The sequence below is a fragment of the Protopterus annectens genome, chromosome 9.part0 (assembly GCF_019279795.1).
Source record: "Protopterus annectens isolate FY-2018-M chromosome 9.part0, PAN1.0, whole genome shotgun sequence".
In the NCBI taxonomy this organism is placed as follows: Eukaryota; Metazoa; Chordata; order Ceratodontiformes; family Protopteridae; genus Protopterus; species Protopterus annectens.
In genome coordinates this window covers 1,104,191,001-1,104,218,042 of record NC_056743.1, presented here as the reverse complement: position 1 = coordinate 1,104,218,042, position 27,042 = coordinate 1,104,191,001, and the positions used below count along the sequence as shown (strand labels likewise).

General features: G+C 43.2%; 1 protein-coding gene across 6 annotated transcripts in view; it reads left to right on the top strand.

Moving 5' to 3' along the window:
- COPZ1 (COPI coat complex subunit zeta 1) overlaps positions 1 to 27,042 on the top strand; it is a 682,287-nt gene that overhangs the window by 170,885 nt on the left and 484,360 nt on the right. For all 6 annotated transcript variants that reach the window (XM_044083950.1, XM_044083951.1, XM_044083949.1 and 3 more), the window contains exon 3: positions 13,515 to 13,596. In XM_044083950.1, coding sequence (XP_043939885.1) covers positions 13,515 to 13,596 — 82 coding nt within the window. The remainder of the gene's footprint in view (positions 1 to 13,514; positions 13,597 to 27,042) is intronic.

Below are 27,042 nucleotides of genomic sequence, written 5' to 3'. Positions count from 1 at the left end.
CCTTTAAATTTAATTTTTCGTTTACCCCTTTACCATTAGAAGTCTCCTTTTTTTTTTTTTTTTTTTTTTTTTTTTTGCTGCCTCCCACTGTGTCTTTTTCAACACTTATTTCAGAACCTTCTTTTATGTCCTTTGTTTTTTTTCTCGTCAGATTTTTCTTTTTCAATTATTTCTAAAATGTCTTTTTTCCTTACTGTTTTCATTTTTGCACTCCCCCCATAAATGCCCAATTTTGTTACATTTATAACATTTTATTTCACATTTTTGCATCTTGCTCCATTTCTCCCACAAGTATAACATTTTCTTTTGTCACACTTTCTTTCAAATTAACTTTCTTTTCCTCAAAAAAGAAAGTTTTGGGTTGTCCCCAACAGACTTTTATTCCCCTTCACATTTGTCATGCTTGGTGTATGCATAGTTTTTGTCTTTCTATTTTTAACACAATAGTAGTTCCAGCCACCAGTGTATAAACCCCTTTTGATATAAACTTTTGCTGTGTCTACTACTTTATAAAGTTTTCGGATGTTCTTTCTAAGTATCTTTCGACCTGTGTTTGAAATTGTACATTATTTTTTTTTTGTTTCCCTGTTAAATTATTTTACTACACAGAAATTCCATGGGTTACAGTCTCTTTTTTTTTTGTATTCAAAAAAAATTTCCATTAGAAAAAAAGTCTCAAGTAAGACTAAATGCTCTTAGCTCATGTGCCTTTACATATACTTTGAATCATTTACTAGGTACTTCCCCTTTTCATTTTCTTCTGCCTTTTCTGCTACTCCACTTTTGCCTTGTTTTACTTTCTCTGCATATGTTTTCTTTTCCATCTCCCCACTTTTCTTCAGGATGGTCTCTGCATTCTCCTTTTTTATTTTCTCTAACGTCCCTCCAGGAAACATCCTTCATTTTCTCGCTCACTCTCCACCACCATTTCTTTAAGTAAATCATTCTGCAACATTCCCAACTGGAGGGTTGTAATTGTGCATCCATTGTTTGCTGACTCATCTCCATCCAACAGATTTCTTTGAAACAATTCTTCAGAATCCTGCACACCTCTGGTTTCAATATTTGCTTTCTCTTCCATTTATTCACCATTCCATCTCCTCCTCTTTCTACCTCCCTGTATCTCTGGGCTGCCTGTGTGCCTGGAACGGAAACAAGAAGTGCTTCTCCTAAATGGGTTCTAATCACGATAGTGACGAGAAGGGGAGATTCCCAGATGCCGTTGCCAAATTTGCCCTAGTAGTGTAAGTACCACCTTAAGTCTCAGCTGAAAAGAGGCTACTAGTCTAGTGAGACTAATCTGGTCAACAAAGGATAACAATGGCTACATCTCATTTGTATACATACTGTGTACCTGAACTTGCTAATACTCAAGTTGTGAACGAGTCTACTGTCAGAGATGTGTCCATTTTAATTGCATGGAGCTCTGGTATGTCGGTTTTACTTCATATCTCACACTCTGGAAACTACTTTTGACTCCTGATTGCAGTTATGTATGATAAGCATCTGTTTGCTGAACCTTTTTAAATGCTGTGCTTGAGGTGGCGCATGTACGAATGACAAGTATTTGATTTATCTTTGTGGTTTGATATGACATCACAGCTAAATACAGTGTCAAACAGAAATGACCATTTTCTTATGCTGTAGCTGATGGTTTACTGGAAACATTATCTCAATTTTTGAGAACAAGCAGACTGTTGGCTTGAATTTTTCTTTTAATACTGTAGGTTAGAAAATTAAAATATCTGAAAATAGTATTTGATGATGATGATCTTCATTCCTTACTGATGAATTATGAGTTCAGTCCTCGGAATCGAGCTGGCCGATATCAAGCTCATGTCAGCCAAAAACTCTTGAGCCAAGGTCCTACCCAGAATGCTCTACTCCCTGTTACCTCGGATGTCTTTTGCTGCATTGCATAACAGCTATGTCAAGTCACTGTTTCTGCTGTCTACTTTTTGACAGTTTTTATATATTATTAATCTAAAATTTTCTCAAAAGTTTATTCTAATATTTTCCTACCTTATCACTCACTTTAGACTCTCTCCCTTTAGTCTTTTCTTACCTTGTGGTAATTCTCCATTACCATTGTTGGTAATCCTTTTTCTCTTTTACCCTTTTCTTGGGTAGCCATTATTCTTCCTTTTACTACTGTGCTTCTCCGTAACAGCAGCCAGATAAGAAAAGTTCCGTTGGTTTCAATCAGTGCAAGGATTGTGGCCGTAAGTTACCACTTTCCGATGGCTATGACTTGTGTCTACTGTCTTAATGTCTCCCACTTGACTGTAGATCCTCCATGTGGGATCTGTAAAAACCTTCTCTTCCAGGGCTCTCAATGAGAGGATGAATAAGTTTGAAAGGTCTCCTCAAGTCTCCTTTCTCTGAGGCTATTTCTGGGTCGGAGGGCTCACCCCCTCCTTTTAAACCCCGCAAGAGGCGATGTTCATCGTGTTACACTGCTGCAGTCATTACACTTGGGTTATCCTGCAGTCAGGCGGTCCCGCAGTCGGCCTGAGTTCCAAAGTCTTGGTCTGGTGTCGGTTGCTGACTCTTTTTCCCTGACATCAGTGCAACAGGGGTATATAAGATGCAGCCGGCGCCATTTTCTTCAGTCTTTCTTGCCACGTGGTGCCCGAAGCAACAGCAGTTCGCAAGTGCCGGTCGGCCTACTCCTGAGATTTTCATTGACTCCAGAACCGAAGTCTTCTACAAAGCTAAGTACCCTGTTGGGGAAACTTTTTCTTGTTTCAGACCGATGTCAGTAAAAGTTAATAACTGTATTTCTTGTGGGAAGCAAATACAATAGGAATGGAAATCCTTATGATGTATCCCATGCCTAGGCCCAGACCACGACGTCACAGGTTGTCGGTTTTGTGCTAGGTTTAACAAGCGCACTATTAAACGTCTGTTTAATTTTGCCCGACATTATTTTGGTAGAAAATTCAATTATACCAGGCCGTCGGAACTACCGACGACCGGAATACACAAAAAGCACAAAGACAAGGACAGGCATCCGAGGCCCAAAACTGACTAAGCCTCTTCTAGGCCAGTCGCTGGTTTTCAGTGAGGTGCCTTCGCAGCCCCTGACGACCGCATCTTTAGAACCTCAAGCCACCTCTGACTCTCGCATGGAGATGGCTGGGCTTTCGGACGCACCAGATTTACAGCCCGAGACTAACCCTTCAAAGTGATCCGGAGTAGCTGAACAACCCATAGCTTCAGAGGGTGTTTTCAGACCTACTCAGTTAACCATTAAATCTTCTGCTAAGACTAAAACTCCTTTAAAAACAAAGAAACAAATTCAACATTCTCCAGGACAGGCCTCCATGCCTAGGAAACAAATGCTGAAAATGGCCGAAGACTTAATCAATCTGGTCAGGGGGCTCCATCCCCCTCCTGATAAAAAGCCTAGACAGGATGCTGACTATGACTCCTCCGACCAGGTATCCATCTCTTCAGATTCATCCTCAGACCTAGGATACTCTTTACCCCCTTATGAGGATTCTGATGCTGAGGAATCAATTCCTTCAGCCTCTCCGCCAGAGGACTACTCCTTTGGGGAAACCTCGCATACCATGAGGGAGCATTTCCATTGGGAGGGCCAGGATTATTCAGAATCCAAGAAAAGGCTCAGATTTCCTTTTATTACCTCAACACAGACCCCTTGCTATTCTGCCATTGTTGGACATTGTGGATGATGTGTATACTGAATCCAGTTTAAATCCTGATTCTTTACCTCCTGCTCCAGTTAAGCCTGACAGATACTAGAGAGTCCCTGACTCTCACAAATTTCTTTATAAAAGCCCTGCTGACCCTGAAACTATTTCTCAGGGCCTCAAAGGGGTAAAGGCCTCCATAGCAAAGAATCCAGTCCCCTCTGACAGAGATTCCAGAGCATTAGATAGATGGGGGAAGAAAGTATATACATCTGCAACTTTAGCAATGAGGGCCTTAAATTGCCAGTTTCACATGCTAAAATAACAATATTTGATGTCTCAGCTGAAACAAAAAATGCTTCCAAACTCATCCTCCTAATTATAAAGAAATGCAGGATTTATTGCATGCAGCTGAACAAGTGGGAAAACATACTTTGCAATGTGGTTTTGATTCATTAGAGGCCTCCTGTAGAGCAGCAGTTACAGGTTCTGTCATTAGCAGACATGCTTGGTTAAAAGAACAGACGTTACCAGATCATGTTAAAGCAAAATTATTGGATGCACCTTTGCAGCAGGATGTTTTATTTGGAGTTAAGGCAGAAGAGGTATTAAAGAAAATGGAGGATAAGGCAAAATCTGTGCAAACGGTGAAGGATTTCTTACAGGTTCAGCCTCCTCAATTTAGCAGAAATTGGCAAAAAAAAATTGGTCCTTTCCAGTTAGACCTCAAAGGGGCAGATACAGACTTCCAAGAGGTAGAGGTCAACGACAAGGTCCTTACAGGCTTCGACAATGTGGTGGATCAACCCAGAAAGAAGGGGAAGACCGGCCTCAACCTTACAAAAAACAGCCCCAGTGACTTCCCACTACAGCTGCCAAACAGTTCCCTCTTGGCAGCCCCCCTGGGAGGAAAACTGGCACTTTTCTGTCACAGTTTGCATATGATCACCAAAGACAAATGGGTTCTCAACATTGTATCTCAAGGCTACAGGTTCCACTTTCGCACTCTGCCAAGGTTGAAAGGAATGCCAAATCTGCCACCAAATCAATGGGCAGAGGCTCAAAGACAAATGACAGCACTCATGGACATGAGTGCTATTCAAAAGGTACCAACACGGGAGCAAGGACAAGGATTTTACTCAAGACTCTTTCTGGTTCCCAGAAAGGACAAAGCCTGGATGCCCATTCTGGATCTTTCTTCTCTAAACACTTAACTGGATGTTCCAAAATTCAAAATGGTGACACTACAGCAGCTTCTTCCCATGCTGGGCAAGAAAGCTTGGCTCGTAACTTTGGACCTCAAGGAGGCATACCTGCATGTCCCTGTCAGACAAAACTGCAGAAGATACCTCAGATTCATAGCTGGTTCAATGCACTACCAAATACTTACTGCGCCCAGGGTCTTCACAAAGTGCCTGGCCCCAGTAATGGCATTTTGCAGACAGAAAGGAATTCAAATGTATCTGTACCTGGACGACTGCCTGATTCAAGCAGAGAGCAAGGACATTCTTCTCATCTGGCGTTTGTAAAAAAAAGTTAAGTTGCCTAGGGTACACAGTAAACGAAAAGAAGTCAAAACTAGTGCCCTCACAAGAGATAATATTCCTGTGGGTGCCAGCTTGAATACAACAGCCCAGATGGCTCATCTCACGCCAGACTAGCAAGGACAACTGACTCAATATTTTCAATTGATGGCAACAAAAACCCGACTCCCTGCAAGAAAAATTCTGCAGGCATTGGGTTACATGGCATCTTGCATACTACTAATTCCATATGCCAGACTGCATATGAGGGAACTACAATGGTACCTAAAGAGTGTCTGGTCTCAACACTGTCAAAGTTTGGAAACAGTAATACCACTAATTCCTTGCCTTCAACAGGAGTTTCGATGGTGGGCTCAAGCATGTCACCTCAACAAGGGACAGCCTTTCACTCAACCCACAGCCAGGCAAACACTGACAACAGATGCATCGGATTACGCCCGGGGAGCACACATGGCAGGAAAATGTATTCAGGGCAAGTGGCCTGCAGAACAAAGGCATCTTCACATCAATCAAAAAGAGATGCTAGCTGTACAAAATGCCCTTATAGCTTTCAAGGACCTTCTGCATCCAGGACATCTACTACTAAAGACAGACAACACCACAGTTATGTGGTACATAAACAAGCAAGGGGGCATTCATTCTTATCCCCTCTGCAGACAAGCCATGACCATGTGGAACACAGCTCTAACCTATCAAGTTCATCTGTAAGCACAATTCCTGCCAGGAGAGAAAAACACACTGGCAGATGACTTAAGCAGAAACATCATGGATCCGCACGAGTGGAAATTACATCCACAAATATTCAGAATGATAACACAAAAATGGTGGAGCCCGGACATAGATCTGTTTGCATCCCCAATGAACTGCCAGCTTCAGAAATTTGCACAAGGACTTACAACCCACAAGCTTGGAAAGTGGATGCCCTCTCATTCAGCTGGAAAAACCTACAAGTATATGCTTTCCCACCACTACCTCTCCTTCCAAAGGTACTCCTAAAAGCCAGGCAAGAAAAGCCAAGGATGATCCTGATTGCTCCAGGCTGGCCACGCCAGCACTGGTACCCAGTATTAAAGAACTTAGCACAAGGTCCACCCTGGATTTTACCACAAATCCCACATCTTCTGACTCAGCACAACAATCAGATACTTCACAGCCAGTTAAAGACTTTAAACCTGGCTGCATGGCAGATTCCTTAGTCAAGCAAGCAATGCATCTCTCCAAAGCTGTTATGGATGTCATTCTGGAGGCCAGAAGGCCTAGCACCAGGAAAGCCTATTCGGACAAATGGAAGAGATTCTGTGCTTGGAACCAGGCTCACAGCCTTGACCCTCTTGTCCCAAATATTCCTTAGATACTACAATATTTACCTGAGATGCTGGACAAAGGCCTCTCCTTTTCATCCATCAAGATCCATGCCTCTGCCATCTCTGCTCATTACAACACGGACCCACCTATTTTTTCTAATCCTTTGCTAAAACAGTACCTCAGAGGGGCTAAAAACATAAGGCCGCCCCGTTGAGCACCAACCCCAAATTGGGACCTCAACTTCGTGTTGGAAAAATTAACTTTACCTCCTTTTGAGCCAGCTAACTCTGCAGACTTGAAATATGTCTCTTGGAAAACTGCTCTGCTCCTGGCAATAACCTCAGCACGAAGAGTTTCAGAATTACAGGTATAATGGCAGTGGAACCTTTCATAATTTTCCACCAAGACAGGGTGTCTTTAAGAACAAACCCTACTTTTATGCCAAAGGTGGTATCAAGTGTGGCTCTAAACCAAACTGTTCACTTGCCAACTTTTTATCCAAACCCACAGAATAAAGGGGAGAGACTTCTGCATTCTTTGGACATGGGCAGTTACGCTTCTACTTGGACAAAGCCAAAGCTTTCAGGAAAACTGAGCAATTGTTTGTAGCATATGCTGCAGGAGCACAGGGAAAAGCCATTTTAAAACAAACCATTTCAAAATGGATAGGACACTGTATACGTTTCTGCTGTACACACCATGGGAAAACTGTACCTAACAGCATTAGGTCTCATTCCACCAGGGCAACAGCCACTTCTACTGCCTACCTCAGAGGAGTACCTACCAAAGACATTTTGGAAGCAGCACCTTTGAGTTCTGTACATACCTTTACCAAGCATTACTATCTGCCTCTTTACTTTAAATCCAGAGCTGGCTTTGCCACTGCAGTGCTGCAGAGCCTTATAGCTCCCCCTAATGCCTTATAGAACCAGCCTCCCTACCTCAGCTTTGGGATTCTACCCAAGTGTAATGACTGCAGCAGTGTAACATGATGAACATAGTACAGTTTTGTACCTACCATAAATGTAGATGTTAAGAGTGTATACACTGCTGCAGTCCAGGTTACCCTTCCTCCTTCCCCTCTTACTTGCTGGTACGTACCAAAGTCTTCTACCCTTTACTACCTATGGGGAGTATTTGCTGGTAACTGAAAGTTTTTGATTGCTTTTCATATGTATATTTTATTAGCAATTTGCATTGCCTACCTTTTTGGGGGGCACCTGACATCTGGGGCAAGAAAAACCTGAAGAAAATGGCGTCTGCTGCATCTTGTATTCCCCTGTCGCACTAACGTCAGGGAAGAAGCGACAGCAACCGACGCTGGACCAAGACTTTGGAACTCAGGCCGACTGCGGGGCCGCCTGAGGACAGGATAACCCAAGTGTAATGACTGCAGCAGTGCATACACTCTAACATCTACATTTATGGTAGGTACAAAACTGTACTTTCTTCCTCATCAAAGTCGCTCCCTTCTCCCTCTGGAGATCATAGGGAGTTGGACTGACAAGGTGAAATTGATTACTACCCTGGCGCTGCCACGTGTGACCCTGTCTGCTCCAGGCTCGGCACTGCCCCAAATGATCTTGACTACAGCCATGTCTCCTTTATCGATATCGGCACCGGAGTTCCCAGTGCAGACAACTACGGTTCTGACAATTCTGTCGCAACCTCTAATGGCATCATCAATATAGGTTCAGTCCTCTTTGGCACCGTTGGTAGTCACCTTTGGCTCCAAGTACGACTCTTCTTACTCCACGGTGCAGACTTTTTCGGCATCATGTACTTCGGTGCAGTCCTTCTCAGCCCCATCCTTTTTGCTGGTGCAGACACTTTCCACTATGGCACTGTACCCTTTGGGGCAGACCTTTGCCTTTACAGTGTAGACACCTTCAACTACCACTGCACCGACATCTTCAGCCCCGACTTTTTTCACACTGTTTTCTTCAGTGCAGACTTGATTGGCTCCGAGCTCTGCACCTGTTGAACTGGCAAGGACCAAATATTCCCCTTCATTGGATCCTTTTGCAAGCAGTCGGTATAGTCCTTTCCTGGAAAGGCCAGAATCGCCATCAGCCGAGGTCAACAGAGTCTTTCTGAGCAGGATGTGTTGCGGCTTGTTGACCAGTTGCTTGTGGCCAGATGTCTCCCTCAGCCGTCTTAAGTCCACGCTCCCTCATTCAGGTTAACGTATTTTGCCTCAAACCCTTATGTATACGCCTCCTTTGACTTCTACTTCTACTCAAGTCTCAGAACCTATTACTCCGACAGCTTACCTCCCTCCGACTCCAATAGTGGATCTCGCTTTGGAACCAGAGTCGTCCTGGTTCCGAGGCTGTCGTGCTATGTTCCGGGCTCCCATTCCTCCTTGGGTGGGCCAGCTTTCTACGCCATGGAGAAGGCGCTTGCCTCCTCTGGCAAAGCTCATTTGTCAGAGTCCTCTCCCCCCTCTGTGCCGCAACAGCCACAAGCCTCAACCCCCAGACACCGAGCACAAGAGCTTTAGGTCTCCTTTTCAGGAGACCCCCTCTTTGCAGTCTTCCCTAGAACCTCCCACTGAGGAAGTGCCCCGCAAAGCATCGTGCAAGAGGAAGCACATTGACTCCACTGAGGAGTCCTTGACTGAAGATATGGATTTTGATTACTGGGAAGAGTCCCCACGGTCACCCTCTGATGAGGTGTCCTTTGGTGACATTCTCGAGATCCTTAGGGGGGTGACTGGAAGCCCTCTAATCCTTCCTCTGATGAATACATATACCTGCAGGCTTTTCATGCCCGGCCCCCTACCTCCTGGTTCACCCCGCCTGCCGCTGAGCTCGTCCAGCTCATGCAGCACGCATGGAAGGCTCCTGATACCATAGAAGCAATACCTAAGAGGCCAGACAAGACCGCTGAACACCCCCACTGGTCATGTGGTCTCCCAGTAGACGCTATTACATATTTAGCAGAAGAGAGCCAAACTGTCCATTTGCCCAACAAGGAGTCTTGGGCAATTGACAGATTAGGGAAGCTATTGTTTGCCTCATCGACCTTTGCCTCATCGACCTTCACTGTAAGGTCTGAATTATTTGGCGCAGTTTACCAGGCTTTCAGTGAGATCTTATCAAACAGCTCTCTGAAACCTTGGCAGGAGACGTTTCTGATGAAGTCCGTGATAATGTGGCTTCTCAGCCACCCTAGAGTCCATTTCCAACTCTTCCATGTGTCTTATTTCTCACACAACGGAAGGGTCAGCTAGAGCGGCAGGCGCAGGTATAATCGCCAGACGACATGCTTGGATGTGCCTTTGTGGACTCCTTTAAGGCTTCCTTCATGAATACCCCCATAGAGGCCACTACTTTGTTTGGCCCTGAAATCAATGATACGCTGGCATGGTGTGAACAAGATGGCAAGACCTTGTCTGCCATTGGTGTCAGACACACCACTCCCCAGCGATTTCTATTCCAGAAATCAGAGTAGTGGAAAGATCTTGCACAAGAAATCACAGGGTTCTTTCTGGGAGACACGTGTGAAGTTTTCCCCTAGAGGCAGAGGGAGAAAACTCCAATGGAAGACTCCCCTTTTGGGGCAGAGGAGGTCTGCAAAACCTGTGTTCCAGGGATTCTTTCTCTGGCCAACCCTATCAGCGCTCCAGAAGCGTTGCCCAACTGCTCACCTCTGGAAGTGGTCGGGGGTAGTTTCTTCTTGTAGCCTGCTGCCTGTCAAAAGATAACCAACTCTTGGGTACAATGGATTATATCCAGAGGATATCACATCCCCTTCCATCTCTGCCTGGTCTCATCAAGAGTGTTACCCGACGTTCCACCCAGTCAGAGAAACAGTAGCACACGAAATTAAGAAGCTGCTACAAAGAGTCTTCCAGATGGGTTCCCCCCAGACCATATAGGATCTGGATCTTCTTCAAGGTTCTTTTTAGTGCCAAAACAGACAGGGGACTGGAGGCCAAACACTAAACAAATTTGTAAAAACAAATTCCGGATGGTCATGGTTCAGTCTATCCTTCCTCTTCTGGAAGAAGACTATTGGATGTGCTCTGTGCTCTGTAGACCTTAAAGATGCATATTACCACATAAAGATGGCCAAGCCCTCAAGAAGATACCTCTGCTTCTGTATAGGAGCCAGTCACTACCAGTTTTGAACCCTGCCCTTTGGTCTCTCTACAGCCCCCAGAGTGTTCACAAAATACATGGCAGTGGTTTTTGTTCACTTGTGACTTCAAGGATTCCAGGTGTTTCCTTCTCTAGACGACTGACTCCTTATTACCACCACCAAGCATCTACTGGAAGAAGCCTTGCAATATACTCAACAGCTTGAAGCCTGGGAAGCACTATAAACTGGTAGAAATCCAACACAACCCCAACCCAGTCTTTGGAATTCATTGGGGTACTGTTGGACACAAGAAATTGCACAGCATCCCTTCCAGAGCACAGACTTCAGAGAATAAGACAAGTTCAACCATTGCTCTGTCACCACAAATCCTCAGCTCAATCTGTACTTCAGCTATTTGTGTCAATTGCAGCTTCAATCACTATTATTCCCCTAGCCAGATTCCACATGAGACTTCTTTAGTGGCTACTTCTCACTCAGTGGTACCCTCTACAACATCCTTTGACTTGTCAAATAAGTGTGATTCAGAGATGCAGAGATGCAAACAAGATTTACTTTGGTGGATGTCTCGAAATCCCCAACAATAGTCTCGCCCTTTCACTCCCCATGTACCGATAGCCACGGTTACCACGGACGCCTACCTGGTGGGGGGGGGGGCGGGGGGGGCTATGTCAGGGAAAAGTCATTCCAAGGCACCTGCTCGGAGACAGAGGCCCTTTTGCATATCAATGTCCTGGAACTGAGGGCAGTGCTTCTAGCATCGCATGCATTTCACTCCGTCCTTCCATCAGGGACTATTGCGATACAATCAGACATGTCAGTTGTCTGGTACATCAACAAACAAGGGGGCACCAGATCTTACCTGTTATGCCGAGAGGCCTTGAGAATATGGCAGTGGGCAGTAGCTCACAACCGCTTTCTGATTGCAACACACATTCCCGGGAGCTCCAACGTGATAGCGGACAAATTGAGCAGGTGCATTCTACAGCCTCACGAGTGGTCCCTCAATCCTTTGATAGCGGCACAAATCTTTCACTGCTGGGGCCAGCCTTGCTGTGACCTATTTGCCTCCCCACCTAACTACAAGTGCAGCAACTACTTTGCCCTGACCCCCCCTTAGGGACAGTCACCAAGAAACGCTCTAGTTGACGCTTGGCCTTCGAGTCTTCTTTATGCCTATCCACCTCTTCCTCTCATCTCCCAATTTTTAAGAAAGCACGACAGTTGAAGAGCAAAGTTATCTGCATTGCTCCATATTGGCCTCTACAAGTCTTGTTTCCCTTCCTCTGCCTCACCTGCTAGATCAATCATGGATTCTCGGTCCATCACCAACTTTGATCTCCCATCTGCAGGGCCTGATTTCCCCCCAATCTAACAGCCCTGAAACTGACAGCTTAGTTTCTCCACTTCCTATGATTGCCAGACATGAAAACCTTTTGTCCCCTTTGCACAATATTCTTATTGCATCTCATAAATCGTTCAGACAAATCTATCTTAACAAATGGAAGAGGTTCTCTCTATGGGCAGCAGATAAGCAAATAGACCCCTTGTCGGCCCCTGTCTCAGTGGTATTAGATTACTTCTCACATCTTTTCCACTTGGGTGTCTGCCTCTACTCTGTGTACATTTAGCTGCCATCTGTAATTTTCATATTGGTTTTCAAGATTCTTCACTTATGTCACACAGACTCTGTAAGACTCTTGAAAGGAGTTACCCACCTAAAACCTCCTTTCAGAGAACCCGTACAAACTTGGGATTTGGCTTTGGTTCTGCAAGCTCTAACAGCTCCACTCTTTGAACCTGCATCCTCTTGTGATGCAAGATTTCTCTCTCGGGAAAACTTTTTCTGATTGCAATCACACTGGCCAGACAATTGTCAGAGCTTCAGGCCTTATGCATCAAACCTTCTTCATCTTCCATAAGGATATGGTATCACTGAGAGCTATTTCTACCTTTTTACCAAAAGTGGTGTCAGAGCGATTTATTAACCAATCTGTTGATCTCCCAGTGTTCTTTCCTAACCATTCTAACAAGGGAGAGTATTGCTTACACTCCTTGGATGCTCATAGACAAATATGATTTTATCTTGACAGAACAAAATGTACCTGTAAATCAGACCAACTTTGTTTCTGGCTTTTTCTGGTCCTGGACAGGGTCATCTTGTATCAAGTTACATTGGCTTCATGGTTGAGAAACTGTATCACCTTTATCTACAACAAAAACAATCTCACCTTGCCTCATAGTCAATGCACATTCTACAAGATCTATGGCAACTTCAGCAGCTTTCCATGCTAAGGCTTCCCTCAATATTTGCTCAGCTGCAACTTTATTCTTCATTATAAATTGGACTTAGTCTCCAGAGGTAGAGCTTCCTTTGGTTCCATGGTGCTCAGAAATGTCTTTCCATGAGGGCCACCCAGGAATACAAGTAGCTGAGGACTTTGTCCCATCAGTAAGGAATGAACTAAGATTAACAACATCAGATAAAGAAGTTATGTCATACCATAACGTTCCATCTGTGTTGTTGATCTTCGTTCATTCATTACTTCCCACCCTCCGTCACCCATCCGGAGGTTCTTGGTTGATCTCATGTACTCCTTTCTGGTAGGTCAGTTATGACCAGAGGTAGCCTCTACTTTTTTATCTATCAACTTGCAAACTCGGTCTGAGGTAACTGGGAGTAGAGCATTCTGGGTAGGACCTTGGCTCGAGAGTTTTTGGCTGACGCGAGCTTGATATTGGCTGGCTCTGTTCCAAGGATGTAACCAATAACCCATCAGTAATGAATGAACGAAGATCAACAACACAGGTGGAACGTTATGGTAAGATGTAACTTTTTTTCTACATAACTGTGTGAATAACTATAGTCTGTCTCTCTTCCCCCCCCCCCCTTTTGTCTTAATAGTACTATGATGACACGTATCCAACTGTGAAAGAGCAGAAAGCATTTGAGAAAAATATCTTCAACAAAACCCACAGGACAGACAGTAAGTATTGGTTTGTCTGTTAACTGTATTCAGAGAATGAGAGAGCACCAGTAAGTGGCCTGTGAAGTAAACTTTAGATGACCTACATTAAAAAGACTGTAGCTCAGTCTCATAACCTCAGTGCGTTTACTCTGTGGAAGTTACGCAGCTGTGCTTTGTTCCTGGAATTTTTTCTAATGTAAGCATTTAATGTTTAACCTGACTGGTCTTGTCTTTTTTTTTTTTTGCTTTTGTTTTAGCAAGTTGAGTCTAAAATTTTAATGTTTTTCATTTTACGAGAATAGAGAGATTTTTTTTTCCTGTATTTAACCTGGCATATCTTGTGCTTCAGTTTTTTTAATAGTGAGACATTTTTCTGCCTGTACTGGAAGTTTTTGAGATTTCCACGGTAGTGCAGCGGTAACGTTGTTGCCTCAAAGCAAGAGGTTCTCCCGTTTAATTCTCTGCTTGGGTTGGGAGTGCCTTCTGTGTGGAGTCTGCATGTCCTCCCTGAGGTCGAGTGGGTGTTTGAAAGACATGCATTGAATGGGTGTGCCTTCATTGAAGGTTGGGCTTCGGGCTGGCAACTCGGCACCATAAAAAACAACTGTCAATCATTAGCAGACCCAAGTTCTGCTGTGGCGACCCCTAACTGGGAAAAGCCAAACAAACTGGAAGTTTTACTTTGTCCTTTACTTGTAATTTTCTTGCACTTCTGATTTTTTTCTGATGTGCTTCTCTTGCAGCTTGGTTACGTTTGGTGTTAGTACTGCTGCTGTTCTATGTCTGTGTTTTCTACTTTTTTATACATTATACATACATAAATATGTAGTTGTAGTAATATTGTTTTGCAGGTTATATTTTATTCATTGCTTCTTATGCATTATTTGCATTGGGGTGTTTGTGAAAAAGGTATTCGGATCATTGCACTTGGCTGTTTTGCTTCTTTTTCAAGTCTGAGTCACAGCATATCATTTTTATTTGGATGCTGAATGAAATAGGCACTCTACCAACTCCTTTCCCCATATATTGAAGGTTAAATGTTAGAGAAACTTTTTTCCCTTAATTTTATTTCTCTGTCTAGCTCTAGTTTTAATTTTTTCCAGTTTTATGTTCTAGTCTCCTGTGCACTTATCCCCTAGTCTCTAAGGTAAGTGGCATACCTTTTGAACATGATCTTAATTCTGGATTATCTTCAAATTTGTTTGGAAAAGGATTTACTGTTTCACCCCAGTAATGTTGGTGTTGATGCATGGCACTTATTTGAAGGAACTTCTATGCATTCATTATTTCTTTTTGTGTAATTTTAAACCTGTGGTATTGTACTAGAACTAAACTCCACTAATCTTGGATGCCTTGCTGTTTGTACCAAACATAGAATCTTGATATCCTTGTCAAACACAGCTTTTTTGTGCAAGTGGATTTCCTAGTAACATTAAAAAGTGATTAGCTGCAGTGCTGTTATGCTTATTGGATAGTAGATAAACAGAAAACTGTTCTTGTAAACCTTTGAATTGTAGTTTCCAGCATATATCAGAAGGCATCTAGAGTCTAATAGTTTAGTATCCCCTCCACTAATAGTCCAGTAGTGTCTACACTAAACAGTTGAATGGTGTAGGAGGGGGCTCCCTATTGAAGTGTTGGCACTTGTAATGCTGAGTGCTGATGAACAGAAGAAAAAAGGTAGAAATTCAGTCTTATGGATTTTCAAACATCGGTGATCTCCTCTTAATCTACTATTATTTGTTGTAAAGGGGGCAAGCTCCCAACACCCTCCAAACTTGCATATGCCAAACTCTGAGATCAGTATACCTCAGAGAAAAGGAAATTATTCCAGGAAATGGACATCTCAGACTTGGTATGTGTAAGTCCATTTTTTCGAATGTTCAGTCTTCGTGTTTTGGGACTCGCTGTACTTGGCCCCAACATTTCAAATAGTTACTTTTGGAAGGTCTGATATGAAGGCATGTTGTACTACTGCGAGAATCCTGCATCAGCAGTGCAATACGTTTATGGGTTTCTGGTTGTGAAACTGATTTTTTTTTTCCCATGCTGCTTGACAAATCAAGCCTGTTTTGTCTTTTTTTCAGTGACAAGATACGGTATTTGTCTTGAGGTTGTTCATCTTTGGGTTACATTAGTTAAGGATGCATAGGGTAAAGCCACTGTATGGAGATTTTAGCAAAGTTGCCCCTGCCTTTAACTGGGTTATTTTCAAACCTGTTTGATGGCGTAGACTCTTGCATTGAGATGTGCATGGATTACAAAAACTGCATTCTTATGAAATCCATGTACTAGTGTGGGAATCGCAGATCCAAGTACTCCTTATTTAAAAACTACTTCTAAAATCTAATAGTTTTTGACATGGTGACTGTATAAAATATTTGGACTGTATATTATTGGTGAAGGTTGCAGCAACAGTGGCATGCAAAAAACACAGACCCAGCCTACTGTCTGCTACTTGGATAGTCCCACTTAAGCAGCAAATTTGTGTAAAAATAGACTTATTTCTCTCATTCTTTAAGTCCTCTTATTACTGTTTTGTTATTGTCTGTCACCATTAAGTAGACTTTTTCCACATAACCGCACTGAAAATGTGCAACCTTTAAAATCCTGACCGCTTTTAAAGGTTGCTAAGGAACTACTTTGCTTGATAGGTAGGGACAGCATATTTAGAAACTGGGTACATTGTGTCATTGGTCCGCACCCTCTGCTTTTGATGTGGTAGTATAGTTTGAGTTTTGGAGCAGGTTTTCACTTTACCACTGGTTCTATTTAGACTAAAGTCAAGATTGCTGGGTTGTTCATAGCATGGAAGGGGAGAGATCACCACTCAGGAGTGTGTATAATACTGAATAGAGGGATTGAATCTATCAGGGTAGCTAAGGTTATTGAGGCCTGGGATTTTTTTGGTGAGGAAACTTTGAGGTGTGTCAAGCTGGTGTAGGTGCTTAACCAGGTACATGCAGAAGGGTGCATTGTATTCAATACTGGGCATAATAAGTGATGAATAATGTGAGACTTGTAGCTTCTTTGGACCTTTAGGAGCTATCACAAAGGTAAAGTTTTGTGTATGGTAGAAGTAATTTCTAAGCACCACAGACGCATGTTTTTCAGCGGAGGGTCCGGTAATCAACAACATATGTATCCAAATCCCTGATGAATGTATCAAATTTATAAGTGGAACATTATTTGGTAAGAAGCACTGATGCTTGATTTATCAAAGGAAAATGTTGCGGTTTGTGGTGATGAGATTTGATCTACCCGTTGCTGGAGAATTTGCCCAACAGTGAGATTTGATAAGCTCCCCAAGTTTGCAGTCATCAGCAGATTTGTTTAGCCACAGTTCCTCTACATCAGCTCTTATCAAAGAAATCTAGGCCAAAGAAGTGGGGAATGAAGACAGCCCTGTGGGAGACCACTTGTGACATTTTTCTCTATAGAAGTTTAACTGTGTGGGTTCTGTCAGGCATCCAGTTTACCTATCAAGTTAACTATGTATATTGATTTGAGAGTTCCATTAATTCCAGCATGGAGAATGGTGCCAAAAGCAATGTCCAGATAAGCAGTTGGGACTGTGTGCCCTTTGTCTGTGGCCTCCTTAACCCTTTCATAGAATTCATCCAGGTCAAGCATGCACAAATCTGCCTTTTACAGAGCCAGGATGGTATTAAGCCAAGGATGTAAAGTCACCTATATCATTTATTTTATTATTTATCATTTGTTAATTGGTTAAGTGTACTGGTCTGGTGAACCTTTTCTGCCATGGCCCAGGCCACTAAGGCATGGGACAATTTCAGATATTAATATGATATTGCAACAGAAAATGCAGTTGCATGTATTGATATTTTCAACAGCAGAAGACATTGCATCACGCAAAAAAAAAAAGTATGGATTATGATAGATTTTTATACCCAAGAATAAAACTACAACTTAAAACTTTATAATAATAAAAACAAAAGAAGCAAAACTTGGCATTAGTTCAGTAAGTACAAGGAAAACCTAGCATATTCAAGAAGTAAATTCGTAAGACTTGACAGAGCAAGCAAAATGTCTCTCAATATAACGATGGTCAGTGGAACAGACGTATGATTCTCATGTATACAGAAGTGAGAAATGAATGAGGCCAATTCTTCCGCCACTTATGGGACAGATCTGAGGTCGGATCTGTAACCACTATGTTGAGGAAGATCTCTTTCCTCTCTCTCACTTATCCATCCCCAGTACCTATAGATGTGGATCCTCTTTCAGAGCATATTTTCAGGCCTTTTCGGGTTGACTTTTTTTTTTCTTTTTCTTTTCTTCATAGAAAACCTCTACCATATCTCTTTGATGGACAAAATAGCTAATTTAGTTTTTCATATTTTGTTCTGTTAGCCCCTTACCTTAGTAAATTAAGTACCATTTGTTGGTACTCCTTTCCTTCTGTCACTTACCCTTTTTTGACAGGGTATTCTTTCTCTACCATCAGTGGTAGCTCTCTTCATTGTTGCAGTAGTTAAGTGTTTGCTGTTTAGGGGCAATCTGAGAACTGTACAATTTGTGCTACATTTAACTCCAGGACTATAGCAGACAGAACAAATTAGTTCTTAAAGGGGTACTACCCCCTTCCTCTTTGGGGGCTCAAACCCCCAGCACATCTGTAAGGCTCAGGATTTCCTGTGCTCTGAAGTTTCTGAAGAAGACTTCATCCTTGGAGCCTCTTTCAAAAAATACAGATATGTTCATAGCTGGCCTTTGAATTTGAGGGACTTGCTTAAATTTTATAATGATGAAGTGGACATCTTTTAGTAATGACTTAAGAGGTTTTTCTTTGATGTGGTAGTTCCACTATACGAGTTTAGTTTTAAACTTGACATGCTTGCACAGGATTATTACAGATGTTTCAATGTTTGTCTAAGAGGGAGTAAAATTCAGAGGAGCATGCAGCAACTGCATTTACAGGGTTTGCTGTGGATATGTACCATTTCTGATTTGTCAGTAAGATCGGTAAATTTGTTTCGGAGTAATCCCGGAGGTTTTCATGGCAAAGATTACAGCAAAATGGTGAGATCTGATTGAAGCGAGAAACTTGCAGTATGGTGCAATTGGGAGAAATCCAGAAATCTCTGGGCATACTTTGTTTATGTTTGTCAGATTGTTAGTTACCCATAAAAGAGGTATTTGGTTCAGTTAATTTTTCTAACTAGTTAAGGTGTTCTTCATGCTTTGAAGGGGTCTTGGGGCTGTAAAATTGTCTAATGTAATAATTTTATTAAGTGTAACTTGCTCTTCAGCCTGTTTCAGATTTGTATTACGAGAAACCTTGAGTGACAATGGGGTTGCAAATAAATACTGCTGCTTTCCCACAGTTGCTGGTAGATCTGAATAAATAACACTCCCTGCATTCCAGGGTACAATTCCTATCACTGCATTGGATTCGGGTTTCTTTAATTGCACAAATGCTGATGAGACCTACCTTAACCTAGAAGACAATTTCAGAGATTGTTTAGTTCTTACTAAGCTTAGAATGGAGGAGATCATTAATTATCATCCAGTACTAATTGGCGACAAATATCTCTGAATTTTAAGTAGAGTTTCTCTACATATCCCTGGTGAAAATTTATCAAACCCAAACTTGTGATCACATATTCCGTCATCAACTGGTTTTCAGGGTTGCTAGAGAAGTACTTTGCTTGATAATTAAGGACATCCTATTCCCGAAGCAAGGTACAAGTTGGTGGTGTCGATATGAAATTGTCTTTCCATAGTGGTTGTTTGCCTTACCATTGGTGGTTGTTAGGTGTAGGATCCAAGTGCTGGGTTATTTATAGCATACTTCATACATAACTTCTTGAGGCATCTTAGAACCCTTCTCAGTATAGCTTTAGACCTAGGTGCAGCAGTGAAACTGCCTTCATTATTAAGTAATTTGTGCCTTCCTGGTGATGAGGGAGCAAAGGTTGTAGTGTATCTTGGGTGTCCTTGTTCTCTTGGCAGAATTTGATACGGTGTACCAGAAGATGTTTGTTGAAGTGCTAGAAATGTAATTGTAGTTTCACAGGCATTTTTTGAGTAGTATTTCTGTTTTTTTTTCCAAGTCACTTCCATTGGGTAGTATCCAAGATTAATTCTTCAAGATCCTTTTGCTGGCAGTACAATGTGCTTCAGTTATTTTTATCTCCTTTTATTGTTTGTGGTGTACATATTACCACTTGGAGAGACAATTGTATCAACAGTCTCTGCCCGACTTCAGTCCCTTGGAGGTGGACTTATTAGCTTCCATCCTATAGTAGAGTCATCTAAAGGTTAATTTGGCAAAAACTGAAGCTGTGCTGATGTATGGTACTGTCCAGCTGTTAGATCTTGATCTCTTCCCCCCCCCCCCTTATGAGGGAAGTATATTGGAATTTTTTTCATGTGTCCATTCCCAGGGATTCTGTGACCCTGCTCCTGCAACACATTATCTTGCGATTCAGAGACATGTAAGCTGCAGTGAGGAAAGACTTCACTATTGGCATTTTCTGAATTGTATTTAATTGTGTGGCAGTGGTGTCTTGTACCAAAGTCATCACACCCCTACACCCCCCCCCCCACATATACGCACCACAGTCCCTATAACTGTCCCTGATGTCTATTTTGTTTGCAATCTCATGTTGCATGTTCTGTCCGTGGTGTGTAGTTGCACCCCCCCCCTTCAAATCCCTGTTACTGGTTTAAGTGCTATTACAGCACATGATTAGTAATCCCTGAGGTCTAGTGGCACCTCCCCCAATTCCCATAGATCAGTTATTCTTTATGGTTGGTGTTAATTCCCAGCTAGTGTTGTAGGTAATGCTTTTAGGTGATTCTAAAAATCCAGGTGTGTGTGTGTGTGTGTGTGTGGTTGGCTAAAAGACCTACACGCGCGCACACACACACACTCTTGCATACATTTACTCGCATGTTCCTACCCCACCACTAAAATCCCCAGCACTTACCCCCTTCCACAATGATTAGACATGCATGTGGAAGGGATGGCTGTGCTAATTTGCATGGCTGAGTGATTCATTGAATCACTGGACAAGTACATGCCTTTCTGAAATTCTTGCGGGGGGGGGGGGGGCACACGTGGCTAATTCGTGTATACCTCTCCTGTACCTCATTTACAAGTATCTCTGTCTCGGAAGTAGCCTGATGTCCTTCATGGATGCATCTGCAGTCATAACAACTGGGTTGTCCTGTCGTCAGGCAGCCCTTCAGTCGGCCGGATTCCAAAGTCCGGGTCCGGCTTCGGCTGATGTCGCACTTCACCCGACGTCATCTCTGTTGGTCTTCGGGTATAAAAGCATCAGCCGACGCCATTTTCCTCAGTCTTTCTTGCCGCGTGGCGCCCGAAGCAGAAGCTGTTCGCAAGTGCCGGTCGGTCGGATCCAGAGATTACTTCTACCAAATACTACTTCGAAGACTTCTAAAGCTAAGTACCCCGTTGGGGACTCTTTCTTGCCTCAGCCGATGTCAGAAAAAGTTAATAATTGTTTAACCTGTGGGAAACAAATACCTCATAAAGATTTCCACTCTTATTGTCTGCCTTGTTTAGGCCCAGCCCACGACGTAGCAGCCTGTTCGCCTGTGCTTCTTTCAACCGACGAACGCTTAGGCGTCGGTCGGAGTTTGCAGAACAGTTTTTCGGTTCTGATTTTGCGTACATTATGCCGTCGGATCCTCCGACTACCCAATCTGCCAAAAAACGCAAAGATAAAGACCGACACTCGCGGTCCGCGGTTTCGGCCGAAACCATGGTTAAGCAAACCGCGAGTGTCTCTGTTTCGTCCGAAACCGAGAAAACTGATCAAAGTACAGCTGAACCTATCTCTACAACTGAGGCCCCTGCTACCACTCTTGAATCGGCCTCAGAAATTTTATCCACTACGGTGGTTGCCACTGACTTATCAGACACCATTCCCTTGGATGTCTCTACCCCAGCACGTGGTGCTGCTAGGCCTCCAGCAGCCATGTCCATTAAGGCCTTCGCCAGGGCTAAAGCAGCCAAGACTACTAAGACAGTGCCTGTTAACCCCCCACAACCAGGCCCTCTTCTAGTTCTCAAATGCTTACTTTGGCAGAAGATTTAATTTCATTAATTAGAGGATCTCAATCTCACCCAGACAGGGCCTCTCAGCCCCAGAGAAGAGACCTAGGGCAGAGCCCCTGAGCCAGTGTCCTCTGATGATTCTGCTGACGAATCAGACATAACTGACCAGCCAGAGGCTCCTTTCTCCAATTTTGAAGATTCTGATGCTGAAGAATCCATTCCAGCTGCTTCCCCACCAGAAGAATTCTCCTTTGGGGAAACCTTACATGCCATGCGAGAGCAGTTCCAATGGCAGCAACAGGATTTTTCAGACTCCAGAAAAGACTTGGGACCTTTCTGCACCTCCCACAGCACAGGCCCTTAGCTATACCTCCTGTTCTCTCTGTGGTGGATGATGCTTTCAATGATGTCTGCTCCGCTCCAGATTCTTTACCCCAGCCCCTGCCAAACCAGACAGATTTTACAGGGTGCCAGATACTCATCACCACCTTTACAAGGCCCCACTTGCAGACCCGAAACTATATCCCAGGGTCCCAAGGCAGTAGCAGCGACCATAGCTAAAACCCTATTCCTTCTGAAAGGGAAGCAAGGTCATTAGACAGATGGGGTAAAAGGTCTACACTTCAGCTACTCTCTCAGCTAGAGCTTTAAACTGTCAGTTTCACATGATACAATACCAAGAGTTTATGCTTGATCAGTTAACTAAAAACTAACCACTGATGAATCTCTTGATAAGAAATATGTATTAGAAATGGTAAATAACATACAACAGGTTAGCAACCATTCCTTAAAATGTGGCTATGATGCACTGGAGGCTTCATTTAGATCAGCCATGACTGGCACAGTGATAAGAAGGCATGCATGGCTAAAGGAGCAAGCTTTACCGGATCATGTTAAAGCTAAGTTGCTAGATGCTCCTATGGATAAGACAAGTTTGTTTGGTACACCTGCCCAGCAGGTTATGAAGAAAATGGAAGAAAAGGCAAAATCTGTTCAAATGGTTAAAGATTTCTTGCAGGTTCAACCCCCAAGGTTTAGCAGGAACTGGCCTGCCAAAAATTGGTCCTTTCCTGACTCCACAAAATTTCAAAGGGGCAGGAATAGACGTTCCAGAGGCAGAAACCAATCCAGAGGAGGTGCCTACAGAGGACGACAGTGGCAAGGTAACAACAGAGGCACAGACACAACCACTGCCACTACATCAGCACAACCACATAACAAAAGACAAGTGGATTTTACAAACCATAGATCAAGGTTACCGGTTTCACTTCCACACTTTACCAGTCAAAAGAGGAATGCCAAATCTACCTCCAAATCAAAAAACAGAGGCACTACAACAGATAATGGAGTTAGCAAACATGAGAGCTGTGGAAAGAGTGCCAACAGCAGAGCAAGGAAAGGGGTTCTACTCCAGACTATTCCTAGTTCCAAGAAAGGAAAAAAGTTGGAGACCAATTCTCGACCTGTCCACCTTAAATACATACATCATTGTCCCAAAATTCAAAATGCTGACCCTACAGCATCTTCTTCCCATGCTGGGCAAGGAGTCTTGGCTGGTAACTCTAGATCTCAAGGAGGCATACCTGCACGTCCCCATTCGTCCAATCTGCAGAAGATACCTCAGATTTCTTGCAGGATCAGAGCACTATCAATTCTCAGCATTGCCCTTTGGCTTATCTACTGCGCCCAGAGTATTCACAAAATGCCTGGCATCAGTAATCGCCCATTGCAGACTACAGGGAATTCAAATTTACCCATACCTGGACGACTGCCTGCTACAAGGGGACAACAAAAGCAAGCTGACAACAGATTTACAAAGGGTCATTTACTTGCTACAAGCACTGGGATACACAGTCAATTTACAAAAGTCAAGGCTGATACCATCCCAAACAAGGACATTCTTGGGCTGAATTGGACACAGTAAAACAAATGGCATTCCTGACTACAGAAAAACAAAAGAACTCCCTCTTTACTTCTTGGCACTAACAAAACTGAACAAGTTAACAGCAAGAAAAGTACTGCAGGCCTTGGGCTTCATGGCATCATGCATAATCTTGGTCCCATTTGCCAGACTACATATGAGAAAACTACAGTGGTACCTAAAGAATTTATGGTCCCAACACAGACACAGCCTAGAAACAGAAATCCCACTAATTCCATGCTTAAAGCAGGAGTTCCTATGGTGGGCTCAGGCATGTCAGTCAAACCCAGGCCTACCCTTTCGCAGATGTCAAGCAAGCCAGACCATCACAACAGACGCTTCAGACCTAGGATGGGGGCCCACATGCTGGACAAATGCGTGCAAGGATTGTGGACACAGGATCAACTTCACCTGCACATCAACCTAAAAGAAATGCTGGCAGTAAAACTGGCAATCCAAAAGTTCAAACCATTTCTCCAAGAGGGCCAGTTGATGATAAGGACAGAACACCACAGTCATGTGGTACATCAACAAACAGGGAGGCACTCATTCATACCCCCTATGCAGAATGACTTTGGAGCTGTGGACCCTGGCACTCAGCTACAACATCCAGTTACAGGCAATATTTGTACCGGGAAAAGAAAATACTCTAGCAGACATATTAAGCAGAACCACATCGGATGCCCACGAATGGAAGCTGCGCCCGGACATCTTCAAGACCATCTCAAAGAAATGGGGAATGCCTCAGATAGATCTATTCGCATCACCTCTCAATCACCAGCTCAAAAAGTTCTGCACAAGGACATTCCACCCACTAGCATGGAAAGTGGATTCGCTCTCCTTCAGCTGGAAAGGCCTAACAGCATATGCATTCCCACCTCTTCCCTTGATACACAAAGTACTACTAAAAATCAAGGAAGAACGTCCAAGGATAATCCTGATAGCTCCAAACTGGCCAAGACAACACTGGGTACCCACTGCTGAGGAGCATGTCTCGGAACAATATGTGGCCAATACCCCTGATGCCTTTGATGTTAACTCAGAACAACTACAGCATCATACATCCAAACCTAAAAACGTTGCAACTGACTGCATGGAACATCATATAGCAGCAGCTAATCCAGAACTTTCCCAAAGAGTTAAAGACATTATTCTTGAAGCACGCAGGCCTTCAACAAGAAGGAACTATGCTGGAAAATGGAAAAGGTTTGTCATTTGGAGTACGGAAAGAGGAAAAGATGTGTCAAACATAGATATGCCTAACATTCTGGAGTATCTGGCCGAACTTCTTCATTCAGGCCTGTCCTACTCCTCCATCAAGATACATGCATCAGCTATTTCAGCAGAATACAGCTTTGATCCACCTGTTTTTTCGCACCCTTTGCTCAGGCAGTTCCTCAGAGGAATCAAGAATGTAAAACCTCCAAGGAAACCACCATTACCAGCTTGGGACTTAAACTTTGTGCTAGAAAAGTTGACACTATCACCCTTTGAACCAGCAGCAACAGCAGACCTACAACACCTGTCATGGAAAACTGCTTTCCTACTGGCAATTACTTCAGCAAGGAGGGTTTCAGAACTACAGGCCTTAATGGCAGTGCAACCCTTCCTAATCTTCCACCAAGATAGAGTGTCCATGAGGACTAATCCTACATTTATGCCTAAGGTGGTATCCAGAGTGTCTTTAAACCAAGCAATCCACCTACCTACCTTCTTTCCCAACCCACAAAACAGAGGGAAAGAATACTGCATACCTTGGATGTACATAGACAGCTACGCTACTACTTGGACAGAACAAAAATAGCAGAAAGACTGACCAACTTTTGTAGCCTATGCAACAGGAAGGGAAGGAAAAGCTATTTCCAAACAGACAATCTCCAAATGGATAGGAAATTGCATACGATTCTGTTACTCCTTCCATGGAAAACCAATTCCACAGAACATAAGACCTCATTCTACAAGGGCAACAGCCACTACCACAGCCTTCTTATGAGGAGTGGCAACCGGAGACATTATTGAGGCGGCTACTTGGACCTCCGTGCATACATTTGCCAAGCATTATAATTTGCCTCTATATTCCAGATCCCGAGCAGGGTTTGCCACTGCTGTACTGCAAGGGATCCTAAACACACCATAATCTACTTTTATCCTCCTCCCCTAGTTGGCTATGGTATTCTACCCAGTTGTTATGACTCCAGCTGCATCCATGAAGGACATAGTACAGTTTTGTACCTACCATAAATGTAGATGTCCGAACTGGATAGCACCTGCAGTCAGGATTACCTCCCTCCTTCCCCTCTGTGGTACTCCTAGGGTGTTTACCCTCCTAATAGCTAGCTGGTGGGGGTCTTTATGGTGTATTTGTTTGTATATATGTACATACATGCTTATTTTTGTGTTTACCTCTATCTTTTGGAAACATTGGCATCTATCCAAATTTTAGCCTTCAAGAGGGCTACTGGCATCTGGGGCAAGAAACACTGAGGAAAATGGCGTCGGCTGATGCTTTTATACCCGAAGACCAACAGAGATGACGTCGGGTGAAGTGCGACATCAGCCGAAGCCGGACCCGGACTTTGGAATCTGGCCGACTGAAGGGCTGCCTGACGACAGGACAACCCAGTTGTTATGACTGCAGATGCTATCCAGTTCGGACATCTACATTTATGGTAGGTACAAAACTGTACTATATGGTATCTAGGACTGTTTGTACACTTTGAGGTAACCTTTATGAATTCCACTCATTATTTTTAATGAAAGGTTGACATTTCAGACCAGGCTCTGGTTGTATCTTAGCTAAATTACTGTAATGCTTTCTACCTTAAATTTACAGTTGATTATTTGGCATGTTTCCAGTGAGAAGATTCTATAGCCGTATTATTGATGGCAGTAACTTAAGCTTTGCTTGTTGCAATACTTGTGCAGTATCTGCAGTGGCTGCTGATGCCAGACAGATGTTAAAATTGTAATGTTTGCCTACCATGTCCTTCACAACCTAGATTCTGTTTATCTAAAGTTGCTGAGACCCTTTGCCTTAGCTGGGTACTTGAAGTCATAAGGTGATAAACTGCTGGCAGTTCCGAGGATCCATTTGGGCACTTCTATGGTAGCCTGTTTTTTTGCTTGAATTGCTTTGGTCTTTTCGAACCTGCTTCCTTCTTTTATTCAGCATGCTACCCAGAGTATTCATGTAAATAGGTTTCTGAAATAGCAAATATGAGTTCCCTGGGCATAGTTCAGAGGTTTATCTCTGTTCCACAGAGACGGAATTAAGCCTGTTGAAACCATTTTGGTTTAAAATGGACTTATTTCCAGCATTTTAGATGACATGTTTTTTATAGCTAATGGAATTGGCTAGTGATATGCTGATGGTACATTTTATTTTTGTGCTTTTATGGCTGTTTATACAGTACATATAAAGTAAAGTATGTGTTCCCACCCCAAGTGCTTGGATTAATTTTCCAGCGCTGATACTGCACTGTGGCATCCTTTG